Here is a 15,336-nt window from a genome sequence, read left to right on the forward strand (position 1 = left end):
CTCAAACACATTATATCTAATGAAATGGGGGCATAAAGTATGCTTAATTTAAGTAGTAGCACCACTAGTCAATTACTTCCAACTATCAATGGAAAGAGTGTCATTCTCGTATTCTGAGCAAATGTTTAATTTAAAAGTTTACTTTATGTAAGACTTAACTCTAAAAGGAAGTTTTAGAGCAGAACATGGTCCTTTAATAAATTAGGGAAAAACTATTAATTTCATAAACATTTGTTTTTAGAAATGGGGTCTCTGTCATTCAGGCTGGAGTGCAGTGGTACAATCATAGCTCATTGTAACCTTGAAGTCCTGGGCCTAAGTTATCCTCCTGCCTTAGCCTTCTGAGTAGCTGGAACTATAGGTGTATGTCACCACATGTGGTGAATTTTTAAATTTTTTGTAGAGACAGGGGTCTCACTATGTTTCCCAGGCTGGTCTCGACTCCTGACCTCAAGCAATCTTCCCTGCCATAATGCTACGGTTGCAGGTGTCAGTCACCATGCCCAGTCTTCATAAACATTTATGATATATACTCACTATTACCCATCAGTCAACTAGGGATAGATGATAAATAAGAATCCCTGCTCCCAAAGAAAGCTTACCATCTCATAGGCTAGACTGTAGGTGCAAAAAGTTTCATGAGTACTGTGACATAAAATCTACACAGGGTACAAGCAGGGCGAGAAGGTGGAAGTGATTAATTTAACTTGAGAGAAAGAAAAGAGGAAAAATTTCACAGAGCACTTGATGTTTAAAGAACAGACTCATGATGGGTACAGTGGGTAGGCAAAGGAAGGAAGATGCGGAGGGGATTTTCAACTCAGTGGGAGGAGGATGAAGAAAAAGCATAAAGATGTGAAACAACCTTTCACACCTTCAGGGATCTGCAAGCAGTTCAGCATGATTAAAACAGTAGTAATGACGATAGAAAAGTGAGGCTGAATATAAAAGGAGAGAAAGAAGTAGATTCAATAAGACTTGGTATCAAGGTAGAAAGTCTGGCAAATGTTAGGGTCTAGGATGGCTCCTTGATTTCTAACTTGGGTGACTTGGGTGGATGATGGTAACAAATGAGGTAAATCAGGATTAAGAGTAAATAAATCAAAGCAGCAACTCAATTTTCCTTTCATAAAGCCTCTTAAGAAAACTACTTTTAAATAATTTTTTGGTGATTACCAAAGAAACATACAGTTGGCACAGAAAATGAAATGTGAAAAAATATAAGAAAAATGAAATAAAAATAAAAACCTATAATATAAGCCTACCATTCTGAAAATGATTAAGAAAAACATGTACAAATACAGGAAAAAAACTTAGAGTCTATAAAAGGTGACTCAACCTTCACTATGAATGCTTTCTTGAGAAACTCTTGTTTATATGAGCTATACACACATTATATACTTAATTTTGCTATTAACAATTCCACTTATTAAGTAGTTAGCAGCCATGTGATAAAATAATCCACCTAAATTGAAAAAAAATTATGTTTGTACTTTATCCATAAATAACCATATTTACTTTATGGAATGTATATTACTGTTGGGTACTGCACAACTTCTCAAATCTTGGAATCAGAGTGGACATTGCTATCCTACTTCCTGCTCCATACTGATTTTCACGCAGTACTTGCATTTTACCACAGCAACCATTAAAAAACCAATTTCACAAAGATATGTCATCTACAGGAATGTAGCACAATTTAATCTTGAAATCATGAACTCTGTCAAGCTAGTAGTTCACCTGACAACTAACAAATGTCAAGTATCACTATATCTTCCTTGAAAATTTAAACTGTCAAATGCCACCTTTGCAAAGTTGGCAACAATACCTTGGGGTGTCTTGGTACAGTTTTGGAAATCATGGTCCTCTGGCAAAGTATATAATTTTGTGGCTTTGGACTTGGACTGGATATCAGATTCTACCATTAACTATATAATCTTGGGCAATTGAATCAAGCTTTTAAACCTAGTTTCTATGCCTACCAAATAAGAATACTATGAACCTCAAAGAATAGTTGGGAGAATGAGATAATGCTTATATATAGAAATGATCAATAAACAGCAGCTATTATTATGTCGCTAAAATTAAACAAGTAGTTTATAAAACCAAATTTTATAACTGACTGTGGGGGATGGGACATTCTAAGCTAAAGACACAATGTCAAATTAAAACTTATAAATAGGCCAGCACGGTGGCTTCCACACGTAATCCCAGCACTTTGGGAGACTGAGGCAGGGAGGACTGCTTGTGGACAGGAATTTGAGACCAGTCTGGGCAACATGGTAAGACCCAATCTCTTCAAAATAAAAAATTAGCCAGGCATGGTGGCGCACAACTGTAGCCTAGCTACTCAGGAGGCTGAAGTGGGAGAATCACTTGAGCCCAGGAATATGAGGCTGCAGTGAGCAATAATGGTCCCACTGCACTCTAGCCTGGGTGACAGAGTATAACCCTGTCTCTTAAACATAAAAAATAAAATAAAGTTAATTTATAAACAAATGTTTAGGAGAAAGATCACAAAGTACTTAAACAATGACAATACAGAGAACTACAGTTTCCTCCAAAGGATATCTTAATGTTGACCTATCACAATAAATGCTACGTAAAAAGTATAAACTTGCAACTCAAAGAATATACTTTAAAAGGCACATTCTAAGGGCTAATCCCACTAGTAAAAACCACAAGTTTTATAAACTAGGATTTTTTAAACAGCACTAAGAGCTGCCTTTTAAAAACACTTAAATTTATACAAAGGAAAACTCATTTGATTATAACAATGATTTTTCCCCAAGGGCATAATACTTCAATATTATACTTGTGCCCACAACATGCTAAAAATTTAACATTTTAATTCTAAATGTCTTTTATCTGAGAAACAACTTTAATAAAATTTATAATAAAAATATTTGTAAATGTTTGATTTACAAAAGGATTTTTGAAGCATTACTTCATTAGATCCTCAGATATTATCTCTATTTACTGAAACTGAGGTCCATATGAATTAATGATTTCTCCCACAACTTACATATTACACTGCTGTCTATGTCTTTTTCACACCAAATTCATCTTTTAATTCCTAGTACACCACACTTCCCTCCCAAAAAGATTCAGTTCAAATCTTGTTAGCTGAACCAGTATCATTTTATCAGCTATTACAAGTAGGTTGACCATCATCAAAGCTCTGAAAATCTTTTCCCTGCATAGTAACAGCATTTGACCTGCAGAGATACTTTTCATTTGCAAAGTGTTTTGAACTGTGTAACATTAATTAGTAATTATTAAACAAGTACTTTAATCACCTTATGATATGATTTATTATTATCAGTCCCCTTAGCATCTGTACCAATGGTAATGCGGTGGCTGAACTAAATGATTCCTCTTAGTCCAGATTATTTCCCATTTTTACTTAACTGATGGCCCACTAGTGAACTATAGAAGTATTAAACTGATCCTAATATTTTTTTCTTCTGATACTAATATAAACTAAATGCAGTGTCAGAACATCTAGTCATGCCCCCTTGACGTCAAAAAAAGAAAAAAAATCCTAAAAGGAATGGAAAGGCAAGCAATGTCGTACACTACCAAAATACCATGCCATCCTAAAAAGCCTATGCCTTGCCTTTCAACTTGATCCAACAAATTCCAAAAACAATTTGCCAAGAATCCTTTTCACACACTTCAAAATTCACACACTTCTCTCTCTGACAAATACATTACTATCATTCCCAAAATTATGCTATACTATAAGCAACTTACTAAGGTATTCTACTCCACAATGACAATTTTCTTAAAAAAAAAAAAAGGTAAATACAACTTGATAATGGATTTACTACATTGGGTCTGGAGTGGTGGCTCAGGCCTGTAATCCCAGCACTTTGGGAGGCCGAGGCAAGGAAGATCACTTGAGGTCAGGAGTTTGAGACCAGCCTGGGCAACACAGAGAGACCTTGTCTTTACCAAAAAAAACAAAAATTAGCTGGGCGTGGTGGTGCACCTGTAGTCCCAGCTACTATAGAGGCCAGAGTATTGCTTGAGCCCAGGAGTTGGAGGTTACAGTGAGCTATGATGGCGCCACTGCACTCCAGCCTGAGCGACAGAGCAAGACTCTGTCTCTAAAAAAGAAAGAAATCACTACATTGGGAGTTTAATTCTTAAAGAAATCCTGCACAAAGTCTTTATATAAGGTAATTAATTACCCTCCTATTTTGTATTGTTTAAAAAATTAGCCTTTTGTAAGCCAGAGTTTGTTAAGGGTAGAGGGGATCTGTATAGGTTAGGAGAGATACCGGCCTGTATTATAACTGCTGTACTAATATGAGCCTTTGGTAGTCATAGCATTATACACATTCTCTCTAAGTAATACTTTGAAGAACTTCACACCTAGGACCTTACTAGCAATGCAAATAAATTATGTTAACAGAAACTTCTTCATTTACATAGAGAATAGAAGAGCGAGCCTGCTTTCTTGGAAAGGAAACAGTTATCTGTCTTACACAAAATCCAGTCCATTTTGTCCATCTAATATGGACAAAAAGAAAAGACCTATTGGGAAAACGTTTCGTCTCCAGCCAAGGGCAGTTCCCAGATAAAGGCAATGCTCAGAGTACAACAAAAAAGCCTTCTCTGAGGGAAGAAATGTGCCAGAAAAGGAGAAGCATGGATCGGGAATAAATAGGGGTGAGTGTAAGCTCTCTGTGTGAGGGCTGGAGGCAGCAGGCGCAGCGCTGAGATGCTCCAGCAAAAGAACCAGCAGCAGCAGCAGGAAGTTTCAATGGGGCCGGGCAGAGCATGCGCCCTGCACCCGCGCGGTGGCCTTATGTGGAAGGAGCACCACTTGCGAACACCAATAATAGACCAGCGGCACCAGAGAGAAACATGAGCAACAAGCACCTTCTTCAACTGTTTCCCCCTCCGTCAGAGCCCCTCCTCCAGCCTACATACTAACCACTCCACCCCACCCAGCAAATGGGAGGGCGACTTCTCCTTCCCCTAAGCCCTGCTGCCAAGATGAAGGGGGAAGGGACTGGAAAAGTGGGGAGATGCTTTTCTATTATTTTGGGGGAGGTGAGGAAGGAGGAGGAAAACTATGGAGGAGGAATTAACCCTCTCTTCTCTCTTCTCCAAAGAGAAGCAGAATCGACTTCGCCCCCCTTCCAAGAATGGAGGAGGAACCCCTTCCCATGAGGGAGGAGCAGACCTTCGTACTCGGAGGAAGGAGTTTTGGGGGTTAAACCAGCCTTCGAGGGGAAGGGAAGAGGGACGAATCTCTCGGGGGACTTCTCAACAGAGGGAGGGAGAGTTGAGTGTCCAATGTCCCCCGCCCACCCAGGTGAACGGAGATAAGGGGGCGCCCCGAGGAGACAGGCCCAGCCTCCCCTCAGACAGTCGGGAGGATCGGTGGGAGGAGGGGAGGGAGCAAAGGAAGGGAGGAAAAGAAAAGCGCAAAGCTGGCCGGAACCAGCGTTCCCCTTCCCCCGCCACCAAGGGAGAGAAGGGGTGGGGGACCGGCTCCCGCCGCGGGGGAGCAGTCCCGGGGGCGGCCGGCCAGCACAATGACCCCTCCCCGCCCCCAGCCCACACCTAGCTCACGACACCCCCACCTCCGCTCCTGGCCAGGCCAAGTGGCCCTAGGGGGTCCCCGCCCCGCCTCCCCACTGCCCAAGACCTCCAGGGCTGGGCGGAGAAGATGGGCCCGGTGGAGTTGCGCCCCAGGAGGAGGACAGAGCCGCGGAGGCCTAGGGTGTCTGTGAAAAGCAGAGAGAAGGAGCGCGCCAGGGCCGCTTCCCGCCGGGCATTCCGGCCCCTCGCTTACCTTCTCCGTTGCCGACGTCTGGCGGCGGCGCCTGCAGCACCCGCTCCAGCTCGGGGAACGGCAACTCAGGCAGATCCAGCAGCGGCCCGTAGCGCTCCAAGAAGGAGCAGACTACTGCGAAGTTGGGGCACGAACCCGGGCAGCCCGGAGGAGCCATCGCCGCCGCCGCCGCTGCCGCCGCCGTCGCCATTTTGAACTGGAGGATGGAGGAGGCGGCGATGGGGGTGTGGGGGGAGTTGGGGTGCCGAGGAATGGCAAGGCAGCCTTACGGACGATAGGAGGCGCTCTCTAGCGGGCTCCCCTGCGGATCCGAGTGTCTCAGGGACGGCGCCGCGATCCCACAATACATCGGCGGCCCGGAGCAGTCGAGAACGGAGTCAGACAGGAGACAGAGGGGCCCTCTGTGCCTTTCACTTTCCGCCCTCTTTCCGCCCCCTTCCCTCCCTCTATTTCTCCCCTCCCACTTTGGGTTTGCCACTGCCTCGTGTGACAGGGGGAATGAAAACAAGGGGAGCGGGGCGGGGAGGCGGACAGAAAGCGGGAGGGGCGGGACTTTTCAAGAACGGTGACCAATAGGCTTGAGGGGGCGGGGTTTCGGGCGCCGTTCGGCAAAAAGGCTTGCTTCGGGCGGGGGCCGGGGAGTGCCTAGGCCTGAGCCTCAAGACGCCGAGAGGTGAGAGGTGAAGCGCTGGGCGATTTGGGAACTCAACTCTGAGGAGAGAGGGCAGTGGGTGAGTTTTCGGGGGGAATCCAGGAACTGCACCTGGGCCATGAGATGGTACTAGAGGCAGAGCAGAGGGAATAAGAAGCAGAGACGAATAGGGGGAGGAAGAAAACTACAATTGTGGGAGGAGTTTGGAAAGGGGACGGGTAGAGGCTCGCCCTTAATTAGGGTTTGGGATGGGACGTTCGTGAGAAGTTTGCTGAGAGGCATTGCTCTCTGATAGGGTATAAGAATCACAGTTTTGCTGGTAAAACAGAGTCTGGGGGCTCTACTGGGTGACAAGGGCCTGAGGGAACGGAACTCTTAAGGGATCACCTGAGTGAGAAGTTGGGGTGCTGCTGAGAGATGCGGGTCTGAAGGGACCAGGCTCTGCAGGGGAACCGAGGTGTGAGGAGACAGAGCTCTGCTGAGATTATCAGAGGCTGAAGTGAAGGGGCTCTTTTGAGTGACCATTGTCAGAGTGTGGCCGAACATCATGAGACCGTGGAACAGCAAGAAGTGTGTTAGAAGACCGGGTTCCAGTTCGTTGGAGGTGGCAGTGAACATTCTCCCTCAAAGAATCCCAGAGGAAAACCACCAGTAATGTAAAATAGAATGTACAGCTTGGGAAGCAATATATATTATGGTTAGGAGCCTGAGCTTTGGATTCAGCCAGACTTGAGTCCTAGCAGGACCACTTAATTATTTCTTTGAACTTCTGTAAAGTAGGGTGACAAAATACATCATAGGGTATTACTAAATAATTCACAGTAAAGTGATTAGCACAATTCCCTGGCACATTGTAAGCACTTCAAAAATATATTAGTTGTTATAGAATAAAAGAGTTCCTATAATGTAGACTGAATCAGCTATATTTATTTAGTCTACAGTTGATTACTTTGAGCCAGTTGATTACATTTTCAGAGTGCACTTAAAACTTACATAATACCTACTTCCTAAAAAGCATTTGAAGCAAGGTATAACACAAGCCATGTGATATAGGAAAATTTGTGATTAAATGAAGATAACGAAATATATAGGCAAATAATTATATCAGGATCAGGGAAAATGGTTACAGAGTTAAACATTGAGTTTTGTTCTGCATTTCCAGGTTTTGAAAAAGGGAAAAGAGGGAAAAACCATCATTCTCATTATCTAAAGAAAGAATACAGGAGAAAAATTCCATATTGTAAGAAGAATTTATTACCATGGATAGTGATTATTAATCTTGGGTAATATACAAACTCTTTTTAAAGAAAAAAAATTATTTTGAAACTCGGCAAATATTTTGAAAATTCCAATATAAGAAGTACTGATGTGAGAAATTAAAGTATAAACAACAATATAAATGTACTTAATGCTACTGAAATATACATTTAAAAATGGTTAAAATGATAAATTTTATGTTATTTATATTTTACCACAGTAAAGAAAGTTAAAAAGAAAGTTAAAAAAAAATGAAAGTCTTTAGGAAAATATCTTCTGGTTATGAATTATCATTGCAAAAGAGGTTTTAATTTAATGAGTGGTAAAATATTGTTTTTCAGCAATCACTGAAATGAAACACAAAATTAACCATAACATTTTAATAGAACTCTCAAGCTGCCAAGTGTTCAGGCCTAGGGACCTGAACCCCAGTTTAAGAATAATCTGACCCAAAACACATTTTTAACAATAGTTTTGTGGAAAGATATAAAAACCTTCATATAGTTTTTACTTAATTGACCTTAAATAAAAACCAAGTACACAATACTTTATCTTTGGAAGAAATTTCTAAAGAAAGAAACTTTAAACCAAATGGAAGATTTAATTATATCATTATGTGAACCTTACCCTTTCTCTTGACTTTCAGCTTTTCCAGCACTTCACTTCTCACACTTCCATGAGATTGTAAAATAACATCCTAAAAAATAAATAAAAACCTTATTACTATAGTTTTCTTTTCTCAATGCTCACTGTTATTGAAAGGGAGACTGATAAATAAGGTTAGAGTTTCTGCCTATTGTAATCCAGATTGGCATGGGAACAAAGTTCTTGGGCCTCAGAAAGTTATATCCACCTAAAGATAAAGAGATGTTTTACTACAAAGCAAGGTTTAGGTTATGCCTCCACTATATCTGTTCTTGAAAATAAACAAAGACACATATTCATAATATTACCATCTCTTCTTACTTTCCTGGACTGAGAGAAATTGTGTGTTACAATCCCAATTTATGTAATTAAATAACTTGAATTTATGTATGTCAGACTGGAATATAAAGGTACATAAAACTAGCTGTTTTTTAAACCTGTAATTGACTTATTGTAACTGCCATAAAGAGACCTTTAAACAAGCACTAAATTACATCCAGTTCAACTTTGCTTATGAATAAGAAATTTCTTAAGATATTTCAAATTTCACATCCTCTTAGGGGAAAAAAAAACCCTTAATTTGCTCAGTCAGAATTAATGGCTAGTTTATTCAAAATACCAAAAAGTGAAAAACAACCCAAATATTCATTAACAGAAGAATGGAAAAATTGTGGTATATTTCTACAATAAACTGCTACTCATACTGATAGACATATTGACACACTCTACCTGGGTGAATCTCAAAAACAGGTGAAATAAGGCAGATACCCAGGAGTTAGGTACTGTGCAATTCTATCAATATGAAGTTCAAATTAATCTGTTGGAATAGAAATCAAATAGTCATTTCCTTTGAGTTTGGAAGGGGATTGACTAGAAAGGGACACAAGGAGACTTTGTAATAATATAGTTTCTATATCTTCATTGGCAAGTTTATTTGGTCAAAGCTCATTGAACTGTAAACAATATCTGTGCATTTAACTATATGTAATTAAGCTTTGATTTTAAATGTTAATGATTTATCCCTGCATATTCCCAAGTAGCATTGGTTGCAGTTTGCTTTTTATCAGAACAATTTATACACATTTCTGTTTCCCTCATATGATATCTTTGCACTTGTTACACAGTTTTTTACATTTATTATTAATATAAGCTCATAAATGTATATTGAGGGGAATTGAATTCAGTTTATGAGCCAGTTGGAGAATTCCTAATCGATGATGAGCAAATTTGGTTCGTTTAAAACTCACTTTTTTTTTTTTTTTCCGGAGACAGGGTCTCACTTTGTTGCCCAGGCTAGAGTGAGTGCCATGGCGTCAGCCTAGCTCACAGCAACCTCAATCTCCTGGGCTCAAGCGATCCTCCTGCCTCAGCCTCCCAAGTAGCTGGGACTACAGGCATGCGCCACCATCCCGGCTCATTTTTTCTATAAGTATTAGTTGGCCAATTAATTTCTTTCTATTTATAGTAGAGATGGGGTCTCACTCTTGCTCAGGCTGGTTTTGAACTCCTGACCTCGAGCAATCCGCCCCCCTCGGCCTCCCAGAGTGCTAGGATTACAGGCGTGAGCCACCACGCCTGGCCAAAACTCACTTTTAAAAAGTGTTAAAATATCTGGAAATATGTGGATGTTTGTTAAATGTGGTGAAAAACTATTAAGTGTCAACAGAAATGAGAATCTCTGCTCTTCAAGATAGTTAAATAAGAAAACAGGAAAATAAAAGGAAGTCCTAATAAAAATAAGATGTAAACCAATCATTTTCTGTTTTTTCTCTTGATAACTGAATTCTGTGTTACAATAGAAGTCTATTCACTGATGAAGGCACTTTTATGTGTCTTACTGAACCTCTTTTTTTTAAGAGTTATGCGTTAGTCTATTCTCTTAAAAGCATGCTTGAGAACAGTTTCTCTGATGGAATAAAGATTTTTACTGAAAAAAATGATTATGGGGGACTGCCTATATTATAGTGTACTATATTTTATATTGTCACTACATTTTTTAAACTTTATTATTAGATAATTGAGAACAGGGATAATGTTAGGAAGTTTGGTATCCTTAACAGCAGGATTGATATTCACTAGTATAGACCAGAAAGGCTATACTGGTTGTAAAATTATTAAGATACTATATTTACATACAGTATCCAGTTGCAGAATAGCACCTGCCCCAAGCCTCCTATATATACCCCTGCTACACAGGCTACTCAGTCTTTCTTCAACAACTCCCTGTAACTGAACATTGGTTACAGAAACAGCAAACCCTATTCTAGCACTCTACTGCCATTTTGATGTAATTATTGCTCATGCTGTCCTTAGTGAATATTGTGAACATACCCCTAACCTATAGCAATATTTTTCAAACTGTGAGTTGTAACTCATTAGCAGGTTTTGAAATCAGTTTGATGGTTCAAGACTCAAGACCAGAATTATATTAAAAAAGAGGCCAGGATCAGTGGCTCATGCCTGTACTCCCTGCACTTGGGAGGCCAAAGGGGGAGGATCACTTGAGGCCAGGAGTTTGAGACCCTGTCTCTACAAAAAAAAATTTTTTTTAATTAGCCAGGCACTGTGGCTTGCTTCTGTAGTCCCAGCTACTCAGGAGGCTGAAGCAGGAGGATCACTTGATCCTAGGAGTTAGAGGTTACTAAGAGTTATGATTGGGGCCAGGCGCGGTGGCTCACGCCTGTAATCCTAGCACTTGGGAGGCCCAGGTGGGCGGATTGCTGGAGGTCAGGAGTTCAAAACCAGCCTGAGCAAGAGTGAGACCCGTCTCTACTATAAATAGAAAGAAATTAATTAGCCAACTAATATATAGAGAAAAAAAAATTAGCTGGACATGGTGGCGCATGCCTGTAGTCCCAGCTACTCGGGAGGCTGAGGCAGAAGGATTGGTTGACCCCAGGAGTTTGTGGTTGCTGTGACGCCACGGCACTCTAGCGAACAGAAAATATAACAGTGTATCACATATAATAAAAATAAGTATTATTTCATAATATATTTCATGATATATGTATACACATATATATGAAATGTGTATATGTCGAGTCATGTAAAATATACATGTGGAGGCAAATTAATAAGTGTCTGGATTAATGAACAAAATGGATCTTTATCACTTGATTATGACAACAGAAATAGTTAATGTTACTGGATAACTTTTTTCTTGAAGTCATTAAATGGTTCCATTTATTTTTCAGTAACTCTGCCTTCCTTATTTCTTCTGCCACCTGATCACAATGAGTTGTACATGTCAGAAGCTCAAAAATGTTTCTTGAATAGAAACAAACTGAAAAGGCAACTGAAAATAAATTCAAACTATAGTTAAATAAAACTGTTTTTGAAAGGTTTATAACGAGTTACCAGCATATATTAAGTAAAGCTGTAAACAATAGAAATATTGTTGGTTATTTATCGGTTTTTAAATGGTGCTTTAAAAGGTTAAAATCTTAGACACACTCATGTAGATTTACATGTGCTACATAAACAAACCAAGAATATAAATACTATTAATAACTCAATGAATAAAATACAAATTATATATCAGCAAATACAAATGAAGGACAAATTCACCTAATGGCATTTAAGGAAGCAATGATTTCAATCCCAAGAATAAACAACTTCAGTGTTTTGATGCAACTTTCCTACAGAAGTAAGCATATAATGAATATTAGAGAATCTCTTGATTATGATTTTATTATCAAACTCATTATTTCCTCAAACTCAGATGGGGCATGAGGAAACCCATTACTTCTTTTTTGATGAATTTCATGTAGGAAATGGATTTAGGGATAATTCTAATGCTTAGGAAAAGGTTGCTTATGTATTGCAGAGGAATATTTCTAGTATCAAGGTAGTCTGGTATATTGTAAAGAACGTGGCTTTTGAAGTCTGATGGATTTAGGTTTAAATCTCACCTTTACCATTCAGAAATTGTAACTTTGTTGAAGTTATTTATTTAACCTTACCTTTTTTGGCACCAGGAACCAGTTTCATGGAAGACAGTTTTTCCACTAAGGGAAAAACTGAGGTGGGGGGCAAAGCTCAGGCAGGGAGGGGAGCAGCTATAAATACAGTTGATGCTTGGATGGCCCACTGCTCACCTATGCTGGGAGTAGGGGGCTTTCCAAGTTTCATGACGGACAGAGCTCTGTGGAGGGGTGGGAGCAGAGGTTTAGGGACTGCAACCTTTAGAGCATTACTTTCTTATCTGAAAATGGAGATTATAATTTATACCTTACACATTTATTCTAAAAGTTGATATTGTTGTTATTATTACTATATTACTATTATTATTATATACTGGTCACAGGCTGTGAAATAAAAGATAAGGATTTTAAACATTAGTTTCAGAATAAAAAGCTTTCCAACATCACAAAAGAAGAGCAGGTGGTAAACTGATAAACACTTCTCAGTACTTGGAGAAGTTAACTTGGCCATACTAATGAAATATAGTGAAGGGGGATGCTACTAAATATATTAACAAGGAGTTTGCACATAATACTAATAATTACCCAGATTCTTTAATACTGAGAATGGGATACAGAGGTTAAAAAAAAAAAAGATTATCTCATGAACTACACCAGACTAGACCAAAGGGCATCCATATTTTTTTAAAAAGAAAAAATAAAAATATGAATTATGAGGATAAATAATTATCTCAGAGACTAGTACTTCCCCAATATATGTTATTCCCCTCTTGAAATCCCTGCTATTTATAATACCAGGGCACATTGCCTCTTGGAATAAACAGTACATATTCTAGCCATCTCTGCAGTTGAGTGTGACCATGTGATTACTATATTCTGGGAAATGGGATGCAAGCAGAAGTATTCTCTGAAACCTTTTAGAAAATTTCTTTAAGGACACCTGGCATAGACCCTTTGCTCCTTTCCACTTTTTCTCTTCATTCTGCTGCTTAGAACATGGATGTGATGTCTAGAGCTCCATATCAGACCATGAGATTTAAGACCTCATCATCAAGATTGTGAAGCTGAAAGGTAGAAGCAACTTGATTCCTAGTCTTATTTTGACTACCTCTGGACTTTGAACTTTTGTCTTGTTTAAGCCACCATGCTTTAGGATATGTTTAACTGCTATAATAATTATGGTTTATTTCTACATCAGACTCATCTTTCTTCTTCTTCCCAAAAAAACAGTGGCATTTTATCTCCCAGAAAGTTATTTTTGCTAATACTAAATTCCTCTGTATCACTTCTCGGCCTTTTGGCTAAGATCAGTGTAGTATCTGTTCTTATCAGTATAATAAATTCCTCTGTAATTTTCCTTTGCACTTCCTTCTTTAATAGTTGTTGAATGTGAAGTATGGAGGAGAATGGCACATAGAATTGAAGAGGATATGCTGTAGAGTCACTCAGACCTGGATTCCAATCCTGATTTTCTCACTTACTAGCTATATATAATCTGAGTCAAGTTTCTTAACCACTGTCTAATCTTGGGGTTGTTGAGATATATCTGAAGTTCATAGTAGCTGCCTAATAAATATTAATTCCCTTCTTTCCCAATTTAATTTCAAGACTCAGTTCAAATACTCTTTCCTCAATTAGATTTCTTTAATTCCCTAATTAGAAGTTGCTATGGACTGAATTGTGTCCTCCCTGCCAAATCTGTATGTTGAAGCCTTAACTAATATGACTATATTTGTAGATAGGGTCTTTAAGGAAGTAGTTGAAGTTAAATGAGGTCATAAGGATCGCACCCTAATCCAGTAAAATTGGTGAGTTTATAAGAAAAGGAAGAGACACCAGGAGTGCCCATGCAAGCAAAAAAGGCCATGTGAAAGCACAGCAAAAAGGCATCCATCTGCAGGCCAATGAGAATGGCCTTACCAGAAAACAACACTGCTGGCACCTTGATCTTGGACTTCTAGCTTCCAAACCTGTGAGAAATTAAGTTTCTAACATTTAAGCCAACCAGTCTGTGATATTTTCTAATGGAAGCCCTATTAGACTAATACAAAAGTTCTTAACACTCATATCAATTCATTATACTTTCCTTATGTCACTTTTCGAAAGTTACTTTGTATTGTTATTAAAAGTGACCTTGTCTAGCACTCTGGGAGGCAGGTGGGTGGATCGCTCAAGGTCAGGAGTTCGAAACCAGCCTGAGCAAGAGCAAGACCCTGTCTCTACTAAAAAAATAGAAAGAAATTAATTGGCCAACTAAAAATATATAGAAAAAATTAGCCGGGCATGGTGGCACATGCCTGGCTGTAGTCTCAGCTACTTGGGAGGCTGAGGCAAAAGGATTGCTTGAGCCCAGGAGTTTGAGGTTGCTATGAGCTAGGCCGACGACAGGGCATTCTAGCAGGGGCAACATAGTGAGACTCTGTCTCAAAAAAAAAAAAAAAAAGTTACCTTGTATTATAATTATATGTATATGTTTTCTCCCTTATAGTGTAGTATTAGAACAGCACCCAAAAGAGTATGTTGATCTTCTTTGTTATTTTTAAAATGGTATTCAGAAGTTGCAGTTGCAAAAATGAATTAGCAGTTATTAATGTTAGGCAGAAGTATGCCTTTGTAATTATTTTTTGGAGATTAATTATGGTTAAGATGTAAATAGGTGCCAAATTGACTGAGATGGTTAGTTTTATGTGTCAGCGCAATTAGGTTGTAGTACCCAGTTTTTCAGTTGAATGCTGATCTAGGTGTTGGTGTAAAGGTATTTTGTAGATGTGGTTAGCATCTATAATCAGTATCCTTTTATATCAGTGAGATTGTCCTTGATGCTCTGAGTGAGCCCCTTCCAATCAATTTAAAGGACTTAAAACAAAACTGATGTTTCCTTGAAGACGAAGAAATACTGCTTCAGTACTGTAACAACTGCCCAAGAATTAGCAGGCCATGAGCATTATCTATACATTTTGGACCTGTCAATCCCCACGATTTTGTTAGCCATTCCTTGAAATAAGTCTCTTAATATATAATAATATACTGCTTCTGTTTCTCTGGAG

General features: G+C 39.3%; 2 protein-coding genes and 1 pseudogene across 4 annotated transcripts in view; 2 read left to right on the forward strand and 1 right to left on the reverse strand.

Annotated features, from left to right (window-relative positions):
- Nucleotides 1-6,291, reverse strand: part of RSF1 (remodeling and spacing factor 1) — a 125,716-nt gene extending 119,425 nt beyond the window's left edge. For both annotated transcript variants that reach the window (XM_020286636.2, XM_076002336.1), the window contains exon 1: nt 5,813-6,291. In XM_020286636.2, the coding sequence (XP_020142225.2) occupies nt 5,813-6,002 (190 nt within the window). In that variant the 5' untranslated portion in view covers nt 6,003-6,291. The remainder of the gene's footprint in view (nt 1-5,812) is intronic.
- Nucleotides 6,292-6,377: 86 nt separating this feature from the next.
- The window catches only part of AAMDC (adipogenesis associated Mth938 domain containing), a 32,946-nt gene continuing 23,987 nt past the window's right edge, over nt 6,378-15,336 (forward strand). The window contains exon 1 of one of the 2 annotated variants that reach the window (XM_012744981.3): nt 6,378-6,485. The gene's annotated coding sequence lies outside the window, so the exon portion shown is untranslated. Of the gene's footprint in view, nt 6,544-15,336 lie in introns of both variants that reach the window. The other variant, XM_012744980.3, reaches the window with a different exon arrangement.
- On the forward strand, nt 13,571-13,659 carry LOC142870689 (uncharacterized; annotated as a pseudogene).

The sequence above is a fragment of the Microcebus murinus genome, chromosome 4, assembly GCF_040939455.1.
Source record: "Microcebus murinus isolate Inina chromosome 4, M.murinus_Inina_mat1.0, whole genome shotgun sequence".
Taxonomy (NCBI): domain Eukaryota; kingdom Metazoa; phylum Chordata; class Mammalia; order Primates; family Cheirogaleidae; genus Microcebus; species Microcebus murinus.